At 44.5% G+C, this 15417-nt stretch overlaps 1 protein-coding gene and 1 long non-coding RNA gene across 6 annotated transcripts in view; one reads left to right on the top strand and one right to left on the bottom strand.

The window, feature by feature from the left end:
- Positions 1–5229, top strand: part of DCUN1D3 (defective in cullin neddylation 1 domain containing 3) — a 36970-nt gene extending 31741 nt beyond the window's left edge. For all 4 annotated transcript variants that reach the window (XM_083711807.1, XM_083711809.1, XM_083711808.1 and 1 more), the window contains one exon: positions 1607–5229. In XM_083711807.1, coding sequence (XP_083567933.1) covers positions 1607–2090 — 484 coding nt within the window. In that variant the 3' untranslated portion in view covers positions 2091–5229. The remainder of the gene's footprint in view (positions 1–1606) is intronic.
- LOC310831364 lies at positions 3550–14276 on the bottom strand. Of its 2 annotated transcripts, none has more exons than XR_014557810.1 (2): positions 13809–14276; positions 3550–3906 (listed from the first exon to the last, which is right to left on the bottom strand). It is a non-coding gene; the product is annotated as an uncharacterized lncRNA (long non-coding RNA). The 2 variants fall into 2 exon arrangements; XR_014557811.1 differs by having other exon boundaries at positions 13830–14276.
- Positions 14277–15417: the final 1141 nt, after the last annotated feature.

Genomic DNA, 15417 nt, shown 5'->3' with positions numbered 1-15417 from the left:
AAAGTATGTGCAAATGAGTTGTTTTTCTCACCTTTTTGAAGACTTGCAACTGGTCCCTCCAAGTGGAGTCCCACTCTCACCTGTTAGGTTGTTTATTATTAGTATTAGTATTAGTATTAGTATGGCTTCCAACAGAATATAAAAGAACACAACAAAGCATCAGACATTAAAAGCTTCCCTATACAGGGCTGCCTTCAGATGCCTACAGAAAGTTGTCTGTTTATCTCTGACATCTGGCGGGAGGGTGCCAATACAAGAAGGCCCTCTGCCAGGTTCCCTATTACTTCTTGCAATGAGGGAACCGCCAGAAGGCCCTTGGTGCCCAGGCTGCACAATGGGGGCAGAGACGCTCCTTCAGGTATACAGGGCTGAAGTATTGTGGAGAGGGGTGCAGCTCACCCATTGACCTACCCCATGAGGACTGTCACCACCCAGGTAAGTCTGTGAACTGAGCTACAGATCTTTGGTGCTTCAAGCACCTTTCAGTGCATGAGCATAAGTGCCAAAATTAGTTAACAGCAGGAGAAGGTTGTTTGCCTTCTATCTCTCTGTGTGGGCTTCCTGGAGTCATCTGGCTGCCTGCTTTGGGAAGCAGGATGCTTGACTGAGTGGACCTTTGGGAACAGCCTTATGTATGTGTTTTAATTTTGTGTGTGTGTGTGTGTGTTTTAGTTTTAGTATGGAATTGTTTTCATTGCTGATGTTTTAACTGTAAATCACTTAATATATTATAAAGGCAGTGATTCATGTAAAGGTAAAGGGACCCCTGACCATTAGGTCCAGTCATGGCCGACTCTGGGGTTGCAGCGCTCATCTCACTTTACTGGCCGAGGGAGCCGGTGTACAGCTTCCAGGCCATTTGGCCAGCATGACTAAGTTGCTTCTGGCGAACCAGAGCAGCACACTGAAACGCTGTTTACCTTCCCGCTGGAGCGGTACCTATTTATCTATTGCACTTTGACATGCTTTCAAACTGCTAGGTTGGCAGGAGCTGGGACCGAGCAACGGGAGCTCACCCCGTCGCGGGGATTTGAACCGCCGACCTTCTGATCGGCAAGCCCTAGGCTCTGTGGTTTAACCCACATTGCCATTCAACGTCCCTTGATTCATAAAATGAATCAAATAAATAAATAAGCTGGACTGATCCACTGGGCTCCAGATTGTGTTGGGGAGAAAATCATGTCTTTGCATGTTCGCATACGGAGTAAAACTCTGTGTCAATGGAAATAAGTGCAACAGGCAGGACTGAGGGGGTTTAAATTCCTTCAGGGGTAGCATGATGCTCAGTGATGAATATGTTTTCACAGAATGTTTGAGCTGGCATTTCTTTCCGGTACTATTTTCTGATTCCCCCTTTCCCAACACAAATTAATTGGGATCAAAGGGAGGAATGCAAAACTCTTCCGATCGTTTTGTCAGCAGAAGCAGTTCTACTTGCCACTTGATTCCCCCCCCCCCAACTCCTCCCTCTGAGTGCTGGTTTGGGGGTTCTCACCCCTGATCCAGGAAGTTGCAGGTAGCCGCTGTGACTACTAGCCCTGAAGTTTTTGCTTGTGATGCTGAAGAAAAGGAGGTGATCTAACTGGCTTCTTTTCCCCTTGACTAGGACGGAGTTCTTTGAGGGCTGCAAAGCAATAAACGCAGACAGCATTGATGGGATATGTGCCCGGTTCCCCAGCCTCTTAAATGAAGCCAAACAAGAAGATAAGTTCAAGGATCTCTACCGTTTTACCTTTCAGTTTGGCCTGGACTCCGAGGAGGGGCAGAGGTCGCTGCATCGGGAAATAGCCATTGCCCTTTGGAAACTAGTCTTCACTCAAAACAAGCCCCCCATATTGGACCAGTGGTTACATTTCTTGAATGAGAACCCCTCAGGAATTAAGGGAATCTCCCGGGACACGTGGAACATGTTCCTAAATTTTACTCAGGTCATTGGGCCGGACCTCAGCAATTACAGTGAAGATGAGGCCTGGCCCAGTCTCTTTGATACCTTTGTGGAATGGGAAATGGAGAGGCGGAAGAAGGAGGAGAACACCAAATGCGTTGCAGCTTCACAGACAGCAAGCCTGTGTATAGACCACCATACTTAGTGCCATTTAACACAGCGAAAACAGCCGTAACCTGTTAACCTTTCATTACCCATAAGCTCCGGACGCCTCTGGAATTTACAGACGCTCCAGATTTTTCTACTTTACACCTTTCTCTGCCTTGTATTTTTGAAAGGGCTCTAAAATGCTGTATCCATATTTTAGGCACTTTCTTTTGAATTTTCGGGTTCTTCTCGTTTCTTCTTCCCCCCATGCCCCCTGAAATGTTTGAGACCCCCTGGCTGCAAGTTAAATGGTTTCTTTTTCTCTTTTTCAAAAAAACAAAAACAAAAAACGTTGCAGATTGATGTTGGTTGCACAACTTTAAAAAAAAAAACTTTTTGTGAGGTTAAATTAACATCGCTAAATTATACAGTGCCAGATTGAAGTTCTGCAAATATACATACATATATATATATATATGTGCATGTATATATGTGTGTGTATATATTTCAGAACAGGTCTATACTGTGTGTAGTGCTGTTTACATTGTTGAATTTTTTTTAAAAAAGGTTGTGATAATTTTACGATTCATACCATGATGAATTAACAGTGTTAACTGTTAACTACAAATGCATTTAATTCCCAGGTAAATAAGATTCTGAAAGCCAATGATAGCAGCATCGTTTCCTCTTTTTTTGTAGCATGGCTAGCTTCACTTAATTTGGCTCCTGGTTTTTATGGGCGAGAAGAAAAGCTTACTTTTGTCTGAAAGAGTATTCTGTACCTGCCAGTCAGCTGAGAATTCTGTAATAACCTTTTTTTGAACCCTTGGTTCTGAGGCAAGAGAGAGCACTACATGGTTTGGTAGAGGGCTGTTGTTGTTTTTTTACTTCTTGCCTTCCACTCTCCGCACACACACACCCCCAACGAAAAAGAAAAGTCTGCCATAATTTGGGGCAGCTTTGCACATAAGCTCTGTTCAGACCGACAGGATGCCAAGCATGTACTATAACGGGGTGAAAACTAAGCCAGGAGTGGGGAACCTTTGGCCCTCCAGATATTGTTTAACTGCAACTCTAGCATAGCCAGGCATGATGGGAGCTGTATTTTAGCAATATCTAAAGGTTCCCCACGCCCAAACTAGGCAGCCTTGCAGGGATGGTGCTAACGCAAGCCCTTTTCTGATAGCATTAAGTGACGGGATTCTCCTCTCATGTGGGCTACTTGTGTGAACGATAGGCCTTGCCACTTTCCGGCTGCAAACTGGCCATCCCTCACTGTGCGTAAAGGGCGTAAGAGCTTTGCTAGCTCGGTTATAAGGTTGTAGTCACTCCTCTGCCCACCTGCTCCCCAAATCCCCAAGGGATTGTATTTTCACAGCCATGCAAAAGCGCTTTTGCTTGACTGAAAAGCCAAAGGTGGTTCTTCTTCTTTCAGGAGCATGAACCTCGAGAGAAGTGGCGAATGTTTACCCTCCAAGGAAATAATAAAAAAAGACACACACACACAAACACACAACTTGAATAAAAACTCTGCTTTAATTTTATATATTTGACTCTTGGATGAAAGTGTCAATCCTGTTTGGCTGGTAACTATCCGTATAAGAGGGTGTGTTTTAAAACAACAGCAACTACAAACAAGCCTTTGGTTTTGAAATCAGAGTAGTGGCCATTTCTTCTCTGCTCTAAGAAATGAGCTCCAGCTGAATACGATTTCTCCTGGGGCCTTCCTGTGTCTTTATTAGCAGCAGCTTGGCCAGGTAGTTCAGCAGATGTTCCTTTGGCTCACATAGAAATTCAGAGGTAGCAAAAGCTTGGATTTCTGTTTCATCTGCTGCTGTCGAAAAGGCCCAGAATTAACCAGAGTGGAGGGAACCCTGTTTTGGAATAATATTTAGCAGTGAGACGGTAGGCCTCTTATTTTGGGGTGGATTTCTTTTAAATTTCACCTGTATTAGGGATGATTTGCTCGCTTTCAACTGTTGTAACCAAAAAAAGGGAGTTTCCTTAACACTGGCCAGATTATGTTGTTAACTGGATTTTTGAAAAACATTGCTAACATTTTTAAAACCTGGGGAAAGGAAGAGTTGCTGAGGCTTTCACCTGAAGTGAGCCTCACCTCCATATGGCTGTCTTTTTAAAAAAATAAATATGTAAAATATCCAGTCACTCACTGAAGGCTCGCAAAAGTAGGTTTTACTCCCCCCCTCCCTTTTAAACATACTTAATGCACCCTTTCCCCAACTTGGTATCCTCCAGATCTTGTAGGACTACAAATCCCATGTGGGAGTTGTGGTCCAGCATGCAGAGGACACCAGGTTGACGAAGGCTGGCTTAATGATAACAGACTCACTCGAGCTTTATTTTTAAAAGTAATCCATCTACCGATACATCCCATTGTGTGTAGCTTGTGACGAATGGGAAAGACGATCGTGTGGTAGGTTGGGCAGGGGCATTGAAGACCTCCCCCCCTTTGCAGTTGCCCTGTAACCATGCAATGTGCAGAAGCAGGCTAGCTCAGTTCCTTCACTGCTACAGCTCTTCATGCAAGAGAATCACTTCAAAGTCACACACACCTTTCTTTCTCTAGTATCCCCCTCCCCCCTTTCCCCTTTCCTAATGAAGTTTACATGGGCGCACTTGGATTATCCCAATTGGTAATTCCATCAAGACAAATTCTTCTAGATCTGAAATTGCCAACAATCCCGAGCTGGATAAGAAAAATAAAATAAAAATACTTTAAATTCACACTCTCTCTCGCCTGTCAGGAGCAGGAATTGACATCCATTTGTTTGTTGATGAATATTGACTGCATTAAAACACCTTTTTAAAATTGTGCAAACGCTACCAGGAGTGCTGTTTTCACGGGAAAGCTGGTTTTAGTGGCTGCCAACTCCTCAGACCCCTGCTCTTGAGTCCAGACAAGGAAGTTCATCCTTCAGGGTTAAGGCTGCATGTGTGTTCCGTTCAATATCCTCTTTATTATTATTATTATTGTTATTATTATTTATTTATTACAAAGGAAACTGTGTGCCAATTTTTTTTTGGGGGGGTGCCTTTTGTCTTGGTGTGTTAATTCATTCCCGAGGGTCCTGAACCCTCTCGCTTGACCTTGCAAAGTATTTAGCCACCTGCTTGAAGGTTTGGCCCACAGAGGCTTTTGGAAGAAGCCTTGGTTATTAAACACATAATGAATGGCAGTAACTGTGCATTTGAGAGTCTCTTGTCTGCAGAGGTTCTGGGAAGACCTATTTTAGTCAGCAGCCTGTTCTAAAGAATTTTGGGAGTGGGGGAGGTTTGGAACATCCCTCCCTCTGGACAGGCAATAAGTCCTGCTTCCAGATAATGTGCCACAAGTGTTAAGAGGTGAGAGAATCTCTCCTTGCCCACCTGTGCTACCCCCCGCTGTTTCTTCCTAGAGGCTCCATTGCATGATCTAATTTACCTTCCACCAACACTTTAAGCCATGAGTAGGCAAACTAAGGCCTGGGGGCCAGATTCTGCCCAATCGCCTTCTATATCCGGCCCGCGAATCAGCATGTTTTTACATGAGTAGAATGTGTCCTTTTATTTAAAATGCATCACTGGGTTATTTGTGGGGCCTGTCTGGTGTTTTTACATAAGTAGAACGTGTGTTTTTATTTAAAATGCACCTCTGGGTTATTTGTGGGCATAGGAATTCGTTCATTTTTTATTTTTTCCCCCAAAATATAGTCCAGCCCCCCCACAAGGTCTGAGGGACAGTGGACTGGCCGCCTGCTGAAAAAGTTTGCTGACCCCTGCTTTAAGCTCTTTAAGCCTCCTGAGATAAATGCCAGCGAGAAAACCCCATGTAGCCAGCACTAATAAGGGCAGGCTCCCAGAAATGAAAAACATTTGCCCAGATTGCTTCAAATCTTCTTCTCCATAACTAAGAGTTGCTTGCTTGTGTGAGTCAGGAGCAGGGATCAGATGGGCCAATGGTCTGAGAGGATGGAAGATAAGCTAGCCCACAGCATTTGCAGGTCCACAGATTCCCCGTCCTTGGCTTTATCTAGTGAGCGCTCGCAAATTAAGCTCTCCTTCCTATCAAGTGCATCTACCACACTACGATTCTCAGAAGAGCTCCATGCAATATGGCATGTTCTCATTGCCCTTCTTTCTGCCAGTATGTGAGCAAGGCCACAGGAGCTAGGTGATAATCTGGTTTTCAGTATTGTGATATATCGGCTGCTAAACATTGCGATATACTGATATATAATGATGTCTGAAATGAGAGAGCTTTGTAGAGGCATTGGCTGGCTTCACGGTTTTTCCCACATTGTGATTTTTGCATAGCACACACATACACACCATGATTCTTGATATATTGCAAGGTCAAAATTATGAAGCGGATATAATGATGCGGACTTCAAACCCATTTTGGATCATACATCGCCCAGCCTTAACATACATTGCCAGGTCAAAAAATATTTGAACCGATATCACAATATGGACTGGTTTTGGGCAATATATTGATATAACACCCAATCCTAAAAGCCACCCTCCACAGAGTGGGACTAGTGATGTGCTGGGATTCTTTGGTGCAACCTCACTGTGAGCTGACACAGAATCTATGAAGAAACATCATCGCCCATAAAACACATTGTTCCTGAACTCTGGCCATACTGAGAAAAGTGGAGCGTGGCAATATTAACAGATATTCTGCAGTTGCCCAGAGGATTACCCTCTGTTCTGTGAACACTAACCTGTGCATATGTCTTGTGTGCCTCCCAAGTTTAAGTGTCTTAATTTCTCTTCCTGCTCCCCAGCCCACAAACGTGTCAAATGTAGCTTATGGAGGGGCACTTTAATCCACCAAGAAGCAGCTCCTTTACACTTTTGTTAGTGGGACAGGGGCTGGGAACTGCATGGATGGACTCCAACTCCCATCATCCCCAGGGAGCACAGCTGGTTATCAGGGATGGTGGCATCTGCAGACATCTGGAGAGCCACAGGTTCCCTGCTGCTGCTCTGAAGGGGTGGAGCTGAGAAGCAAGCTTGATTGATTGCTGAAACATGAATCTCTCATGGAACAACAGGCCAAGTATCAAAGGCAACAACAGGCCAAGTATCAAAGGCATGTTTCTCATTTGTACACAATCTTTTAAACATGTAAACCTTGGGTGATGAATGGACATGATGTTGACAAGTACAGTGGTACCTCGGGTTACAGACGCTTCAGGTTACAGACTCCGCTAACCCAGAAACCCGCTAACCTCGGGTTAAGAACTTTGCTTCAGGATGAGAACAGAAATCGCACGGCGGCAGCGGGAGGCCCCATCAGCTAAAGTGGTACCTCAGGTTAAGAACAGTTTCAGGTTAAGAACGGACCTCCAGAACGAATTAAGTTCTTAACCCGAGGTACCACTGTACTTAAAAATGTGGCTGATGTAAAAATAGGTATTGATTTGGTCCCTGCAGTGAAATCTTCCACAACTTGGAGCGAAATGGCTGCAGAAACTCATTTAGCACAGTCGTGGTAATTATTGGCTGGAAAATGAGTTGATGGCTGTAGTTTCTGTGGCATCCTGCTGCCTTTTTCCAGAAATGTGATTTTTTATCTCTCCCTCCCCGCTTCCTGGTAATAAAATATTTACGCTTCCTACAGATGGCACGGCAATGTGGCTTACAAAGGCCTCCCGAGATAAGAGGAGTGGAACCTGGGCAGCAGTGAGGCATCCTTGGAAACCCAAAAGTTACACCTATGCTGCACCAACAAAGCCTGGCCAGAGGTACCATTTTAAATGCTGGCTGCCAGGTAGGCCAAGCTATTGGCAAGCATCCTTGCAGCATGGCTTTTGCATGCCTGACACGTGATTCATCTCAAGCAGGTTCCCAGGTAAGACACGTTAGTCATTCAAAGGGATGGGTTGTGCAGGCGCTGCTACCTGCATGGCCAAATTCCTGCTGTTATCATAAGGGGTGTGTAGATCCATGTTCCAGTCGCACCTGCATAGTAGTAGATTGTCACAGATAATACTGTGCAGACAGAGTTTCGGTGGCAGAACATGTGCTTTGCAGGCTCCAATCTCAGCTTCCATCTCTGGCATCTGCAGGTAGTGCTCGGAAAAACGCCCGTCTAAATCTGCTAGAGAGCTGCTGCCAGTCACTGCAGGCAATACTGAGTTAGGTGGAACAATGGTACGAGGCAGCTGTGTATGTTTCTACAAATACTGTACTCATACACGATGGTTCCCAATAGGAGCCCAATCTGCGTGGAAGTGGCTTAGGATCAGTTATTTATGGGCATTTAATAGGTAAGCAATTAGACTGAGTGTTGGCCATGGTCCATATGTGATGGGTCATTTCTATTTTTTTTATATATATAATATTTATTAAATTTTTGTTTGACAATAAAGATATATATAAAAAAACATACCAAGTTCAGATATCCTCATTTCATAAACATCCCTGGACTTCCTCACGCCTCTTGTTCCTACTCTCTAAACTCATAAGTTTTACCAGCAAATTATTAACTTAATTTAATTTGTCTATTAAAATTTCCCAATATTCAAATCTCAAATTTAATCTTTTAAATTTCTCTTGTCAAAGGTTAATTATAGAGTACCATTTATCCACAATTTATCTTATTTTTCAATTACATTAACTTTTACAGATATAGATTATTAATTTGTTGGAGCCCTGATGTTGCAGATCATACAATTTTCTTAGCATTCATACGGTTTACAATGCTTTTGTAGATAATCTTTAAACTTCTTCCAGTTCTCCTCCTCCAATTCTTCTCCCTGGTTTCGGATTCTGCCGGTCATCTCATCCAGTTCCATATAGTCCATCAGCTGCATCTGCCATTCTTCCAGTGTGGGCAAATCTTGAGTTTTCCAGCCCTTAGCAATGAGTATCCTTGCTGCTGTTGTGGCATACATAAAAAAAGTTTGATCCTTCTTTTGCACACTTTGGCCGACAATGCCCAGGAGGAAGGCCTCTGGTTTCTTAAGAAAGGTGTACTTAAATACCTTTTTCAGCTCGTTATATATCATTTCCCAGAAAGCCTTCACTCTAGGGCACGTCCACCAGAGGTGAAAGAATGTTCCTTCAACCTCTTTACATTTCCAACATTTATTGTCAGGCAAATGATATATCTTTGCAAGCTTGACTGGGGTCATGTACCACCTGTATATCATTTTCATAATGTTTTCTTTCAGGGTATTACATGCCGTAAATTTCATACCGGTGGTCCATAACTTTTCCCAGTCAGCAAACATGATGTTGTACCCTATGTCCTGTGTCCATTTTATCATAGCTGATTTGACCGTTTCATCCTGTGTATTCCATTTTAGCAGCAAATTATACATTCTTGAAAGTGTCTTAGAGCTGGGTTCTAACAGTTCTGTTTCTAACTTTGATTTTTCCACCTGGAATCCTAATTTTTTATCTGACTTAAAGACTTCTTTAATCTGAGCGTAATGTAACCAATTTCGCACTTTCCCCTTTAGTTTCTCCATACTCTGCAATCTCCGGTTGTCACCATCTTTTTCTATTATTTCCCAATATTTTGGCCATTTGATCTCCATATTGAGTCTTTTCAGGGCCTTAGCCTCCATTGGTGATAGCCACCTTGGGGTTTTATTTTCCAATAAGTCCTTATATTTTGACTAGACATTAAACACTGCTTTTCTGACAACATGGTTCTTGAAAGCCTTATGTATTTTAACCTTGTCATACCACAGATAGGCATGCCAACCAAACGCATTATTAAATCCTTCCAAATCTAAAACATCAGTGTTTTCAAGAAGCAGCCAATCTTTCAACCAGCAAAAGGCTGCTGATTCATAATACAACTTTAAGTCTGGCAGGGCAAAGCCCCCTCTTTCTTTAGCATCAGTTAATATCTTAAACTTGATTCTGGGCTTTTTGCCCTGCCAGACAAATTTAGAGATATTTCTAAATGGGCTTCTCTTTGTTGGGATGTGTGGCTTGAGCAGATACTGCCATAGTCAGAGGTTTGGACTAGATACAAGCAACAGGGAGTAGGTTTTTTGTTTTTGCAGTATGGCAATTCCTTGGTTTATATAGGCTCCTATCCAAATGCCCATTTGAGAGATGAGTGGATTTACCCAGTTGCTTCCTGTATGTGTCCTGTGGGTTCTCTTTGCCCTGTATTCTGCTCCTCCTGAATTTCAGTTCAATGTACCTTTCAGTTTCTTGAATTGAAGCATGCACATCACTCTGCTACTAATACTCTTCATTTTCACATTTTTGGGGGGGCGTCTTCTGCCGCTGTGCATATCTTGTCTGCCATTGGCAAGCCATTGGGCTGCAAGGGGGTTGATTTATGAAGGTAATTGTATACTGATGTTCAGGTAGACCTTAAAGAGCTGACTGCACACAATCAGATCAGGGTTACTTCTGCCAATGTGCTCTCAACGGCCCTGTGTGCTTTGGAAACGTCAGAGGCAGGGAGAGTGCTGCATCCAAAATTTGGAAGTTAGAAACACTTCTTTGAATGGAAACTTCTTCATGTTTCAGTAAGAGTCACACAACGGGGCTGATTAGCAGGAGATTCTGGTGAGACAAATGGAAGCATATACTGTAATTGCAAAATGCACAGTTCAAGGTTGGAAAGAACTGGTGCATGATGTAGAGGTGCCCAACAGCTTTGAGGGTTAGACGAGCTCATGGAGAAGTTTTTCAATGGTTTACTACAACCATCTGGTTGACCATTGTGAGAAAAGGATGCTGGCCTAGGTGGGCCATTGGCCAACAGGCTCAACTTAATGTTTCTTGTATTCTTACCAGTATTGATGGCTATTAAATTCTCGATCTTAGGCAGTATGATACAGTTGCTGGGAAGCAGGGCTTGTGTGTGTGTGTGTGTGTGTGTGTGTGTGTGTACGTACATATACAGTGGTACCTCAGGTTACATACGCTTCAGGTTACATACACTTCAGGTTACAGACTCCGCTAACCCAGAAATAGTGCTTCAGGTTAAGAACTTTGCTTCAGGATGAGAACAGAAATCGTGCTGTGGCGGCAGTGGGAGGCCCCATTAGCTAAAGTGGTGCTTCAGGTTAAGAACAGTTTCAGTTTAAGAACAGACCTCCGGAATGAATTAAGTACTTAACCCGAGGTACCACTGTACACACAATTTCAGATGTAACAGAGAGAAGCAATATCAGCTCACATGGACAATAACAATAATCAACCCGTCTTAATTTAAATAAATAAGTAGTCCATATAAATCAAAGGGGTGGCTCAGGTAGGCCCTCTGGTCTATACTAGCAGGGCTTTTCTTACATCTTTAGCTATGCTGTGAAAAAGGCATAGGCTTCTTACAAACGCCTCCCCCCTCTTGATTATTATGTCTATAGCAACTAGGTGGTCTTCCCTGAAAAGTGAAAAGGCTTTTCATGAGAGTCTGTCAGCCCTGTCTGCTCTCGGAAAACAGCGCTGATTCATTTCCCCAGTTCTGCAACATGCAAAAAAAAAAAACTCGTTTAAAAAACAAAGGAAAAGATGGAAAATAAGCAATCTCCCTGCATTCGTTCCAAATTAGGCTGTAGTCTCCATTTGTCAACTCAAGTCTGCTTCCCTCTGCTCCATTTCTTTACAGGATTAATGTTGGACATTCGAAACAATTTTGCCCGCGGGGGGGGGGGGGGAGGATTTGACTATACTTGTGAGAAGTGGTAAGAGTGCCAGCTCTTGGCATATGTGCTGTCTCTCCCTTGCTCTTTTGGCTGCTGGTCTTGCAGGTCTTGCACGCCATCCGTCTGCCTTCTGAACCAAGTGGCCTGCCGAGATGTTAATTGGCCGTGAGTGTGGTTGTGTAACCCGCTTTCCAAATTCAGAGCAGTTGCTGCCTTTGTTCCTTTTCCTCCCCCCCCCCCCGTTTGTTGTGCAATGCCTTTCGACCTGTTGCCTCCCTGTCTTTTAAAACCTAAGGCTTTAAAATACATAAATGGGGGGTTGGGGGGCGAGGAGGAGTATGTTTAGCAATAAGAGGCACGAATAGATGCATCCAGCAAGCTGGCCCCATTGTTAAGGTGAAACAAACCATGCTCACTCGTAATTGGCTTTTGTTTTGGCTGCTTGCACACTGTAGATTTAAAGTACACACCGCATTGAGAATATTGGGAATTGTAGTTTGCTGAGGGCGCTGGGAATTGTAGCTCTGTGAGGTGTGAACTGTGGTTCCCAGGATTCTTTGGCATGGTGAATGTGCTTCAAATCTATGGCGAGTACACAGCCTTTCTCTTCAACACACTAAAGAGGGTGGTTCAAGCGTGAGACAGTTTTGCAGGAAAAGTCGTTCCAGAATTCTAGGTTAACGGCTGCTTGTACCTGTGGGAATCTAGCGTCAGAGTTATCAGCTTTGACAGCGCAGTGCTTAATATTTCAAGACTACAACACTGAAAATATCTGTAAATGGGGCTTTCTTAAGTGTCTGTTTGCAAGAGGTTCCCAGTCACGCAACCCTCCAGCAAGGCTTGGGAGAAGCGGAAGGACAAAACGCAATTGAGCTTTTCCTTGTCTCTCTCATCTCGCTTCCACACGACCTCCTTATGGAGCATCGATTCCGATTTGTTTGCAGGGGAGGCACCACAATGTCAAGCAATTGCTATCCTGCTTTTCCACTGGTCCCCCCCCCCCCCATACTGCAAAAAGTCCACCCCCATTTTTCTTGGCTTAAGCAGTTTGTCATGCAAAGGTGCCAAATCCCTTCAATTCTCCAACTTGAATTTGACGACAGGCGATTGGATCCCAGCTGCAAAAGAGCAATAGCCTAGAAACAGCCTGAGAAGCCTTAAAATGCCTCGTAGTTTCTCATAGAGGGAGGCCATTGGCCTTCACAGTGATTTATCTCTTCCGAAAGCCTGATGCCTTATTGATTTGTTTCTTAGATTTGTATCTCACTGTTCCGTGGACAGGCTTGAAGCAGCCACCAAACTTTGCCATTGATAAGAATGGTTTAGATGTTTTGGTACAAAAATCATGGGATGTGTAAAGCCTTGTGATTCTTGAGGGGAAGCCTGGAGGGCTGGATTGGGCCCCTCCCTTTGTTACTGTAAAATGGAGGGTGGAGTTTCTTAGTTTAGTCTTGGAGCAGAAACAGAAGAGATGGAAAATGAAGAGTTATAATAGATTTGGAGCCACAGAAAGACGAGGAATGGGGGCCAGAGCAGTTCCTTTATAGAAACCCCCAGCTTTCCCCCATAATTTTCATCTTGCATTAAAGGCTCTACTCGCTTTCAGAGATAATAATGAACAAGATGCAGGCTAGGGCTGGGAACACTCCCTGCCTGAAATCCTAGGGAATGGCTGCTGGTCAATGTAAGCAACACTTTGCTAGATAAGACCTCCCTACAAGGCAGCTTCCATGTTTACTTTCCACTGTCCTGATCAATGGCGACAGGGATCACAACTCTAGGATGGCATGCAGTTCTGAGGCCCCCTTTTAAAAAATACAACTAATTAATACCATTAATTAGCTGGTGTTTCCGTCCTGCCTGTTTTGCGCTGGTTTTCCTCCACCATTGCCCCCAACGGTTATGTCTTGTAGCCAACCAAGTTTTTCCTCAGCATGCCTCAAAAGTCTACTCTGCACAGTCTACTAGCACTGAATACAGCCCTACAAGCCTGGCGTACACAAAACTCTGCGCCTCCGAAATGTGCCACCTTCATAGCTCAGTGCAACCAAGGTCAATGACTCTGTGGAAGCAAGAAATGTGGAGGAATTAGAGCAGGCAAACCTTGCTGAGCACAGGTGCGAAAAGCCCATCTGCTGACATTTTCTCACCTACACAACTGCAGAATGTACCTGTCTTTCGTTACATGTTGTCACCATTTAGCTGCTTGGATACATTTCTGGCGAGAACCCGGTGAAACGGTCGGTGACTCAGCCAAGCTCCTCGCTTCACCGTCGCCTATTTTTCCCTCAGGCGGCTGCCATTTTTGTTTGCCCGGAACGTTCCGGAATTAGGCCAGGAGGGGATGGAGCTGGGCCTTGGTTGCTGGGCCAGGCCTGCACCTCCACAGAAAGTGTGTTACATGACCTCCCTCACAGGAAAAAGAGTACATGGTCAAGACCATAGAGGTGTAGCCAGACAGATGATGAAGTCGCATTGGCTCATGACCCCAGGCCCCCTTCCCAAAGCGGGAGTTGAGGGGTCTCATCTGAAGTGTGGCTTGGGGCATCTAAGCTCAAGCAATGTTAAGTCAGCCCAACCTTTGAAACATGAGCTCATGAATTTATGACCTATTTACATTTCCATACCCTCCAACATTTCTCTGATGAAAATAGAGATGTCAATAATAATAATAATAATGATAATAAATTACCCTGCCCATCTGTCTGGGTGGCTTCCAACATATATAAAAAACTGTTAAACATTAAACCATCAAACATTTTTAAGCTTCGCTATGCACGGCTACCTTAAGATGTCTTCTAAAGGTTGTATAGTTGCTCATCTCGGCTTGGGGGGGGGGTCACAAAGCTCTATACCCTCCAACATTTCTCCAATGAAAATAGGGAAGTCCTAAGGAACAGTGGGACATTCCAGGATCAGATCAGAAACCGGGGCGGCTTCTGTAAATCTGGGGCTGTCCCTGGAAAATAGGAACACTTTGAGGGTCTGCATTCCCTGTCCCGTCCCCCCCGCCACACGGGAGCTTGAAGCATGATTTCCCCCTACCCTCCTTTTATTCTCACAACCCTGTGAGGTAGCGCTTGGCCCATTGATCTTCATGGCTGCGTAGGTTTTGAAGCCAGGTGTTCAAAACCAGACTGATGCTGAGCCCTACACAAGACTGACTTTCCACTTGCTGCTTTCTGCACATCGAACCTCTCTACTTCTCTGGCTGCACCAGTTTCGATGCAGGCACAGTTCAGAGGATACGCAGCCTCTGGGTCTGCAGATGAGGTGGGATCCTGGCCAGCCAGCATACCCAGTGGTCAAGGATAATGCAGTCTTAACAGTAGCTGGAGGACTGCTGTTTTCCCCCAACTCCCATGCTGCTGTTCTAGCTATCTATTCACAAAAGTGTATTTATGTACCGCCCTCTTGCAAAACATCAGGAACATAAAAAGGAGAGCTTTAAAAGCAATACAGACCTAAAGACGACAAGACACCCAGTTGTACCAGCATCAAGAGTCTTATCTGGGCAGATCGCAGTTGGCATCCATGGCTGGTCTTGTGGTGCATTTGCTGAGCATGCCTGGGGGCCTGCTGCTAACCTACGAAATGTACGGACCCTGCTGCTGTTCCTGCTCTTTGTCACTGTCCGCTCAGTTGCCTATTCCAAGTGTGGAAGCAGTGAGGAGATGGAACAGCTTCTCCAACCTGCCTTGGCCTCTCCCTCTGGGCAGTTGTGAGGATTGAGCCCAGAGGAAGGGCAAGCATGTAGGC

This window comes from Podarcis gaigeae, assembly GCF_964106915.1.
Source record: "Podarcis gaigeae genome assembly, chromosome: 14".
NCBI classification, from domain to species: domain Eukaryota; kingdom Metazoa; phylum Chordata; class Lepidosauria; order Squamata; family Lacertidae; genus Podarcis; species Podarcis gaigeae.
This window is presented reverse-complemented; position numbering and strand designations above follow the sequence as displayed.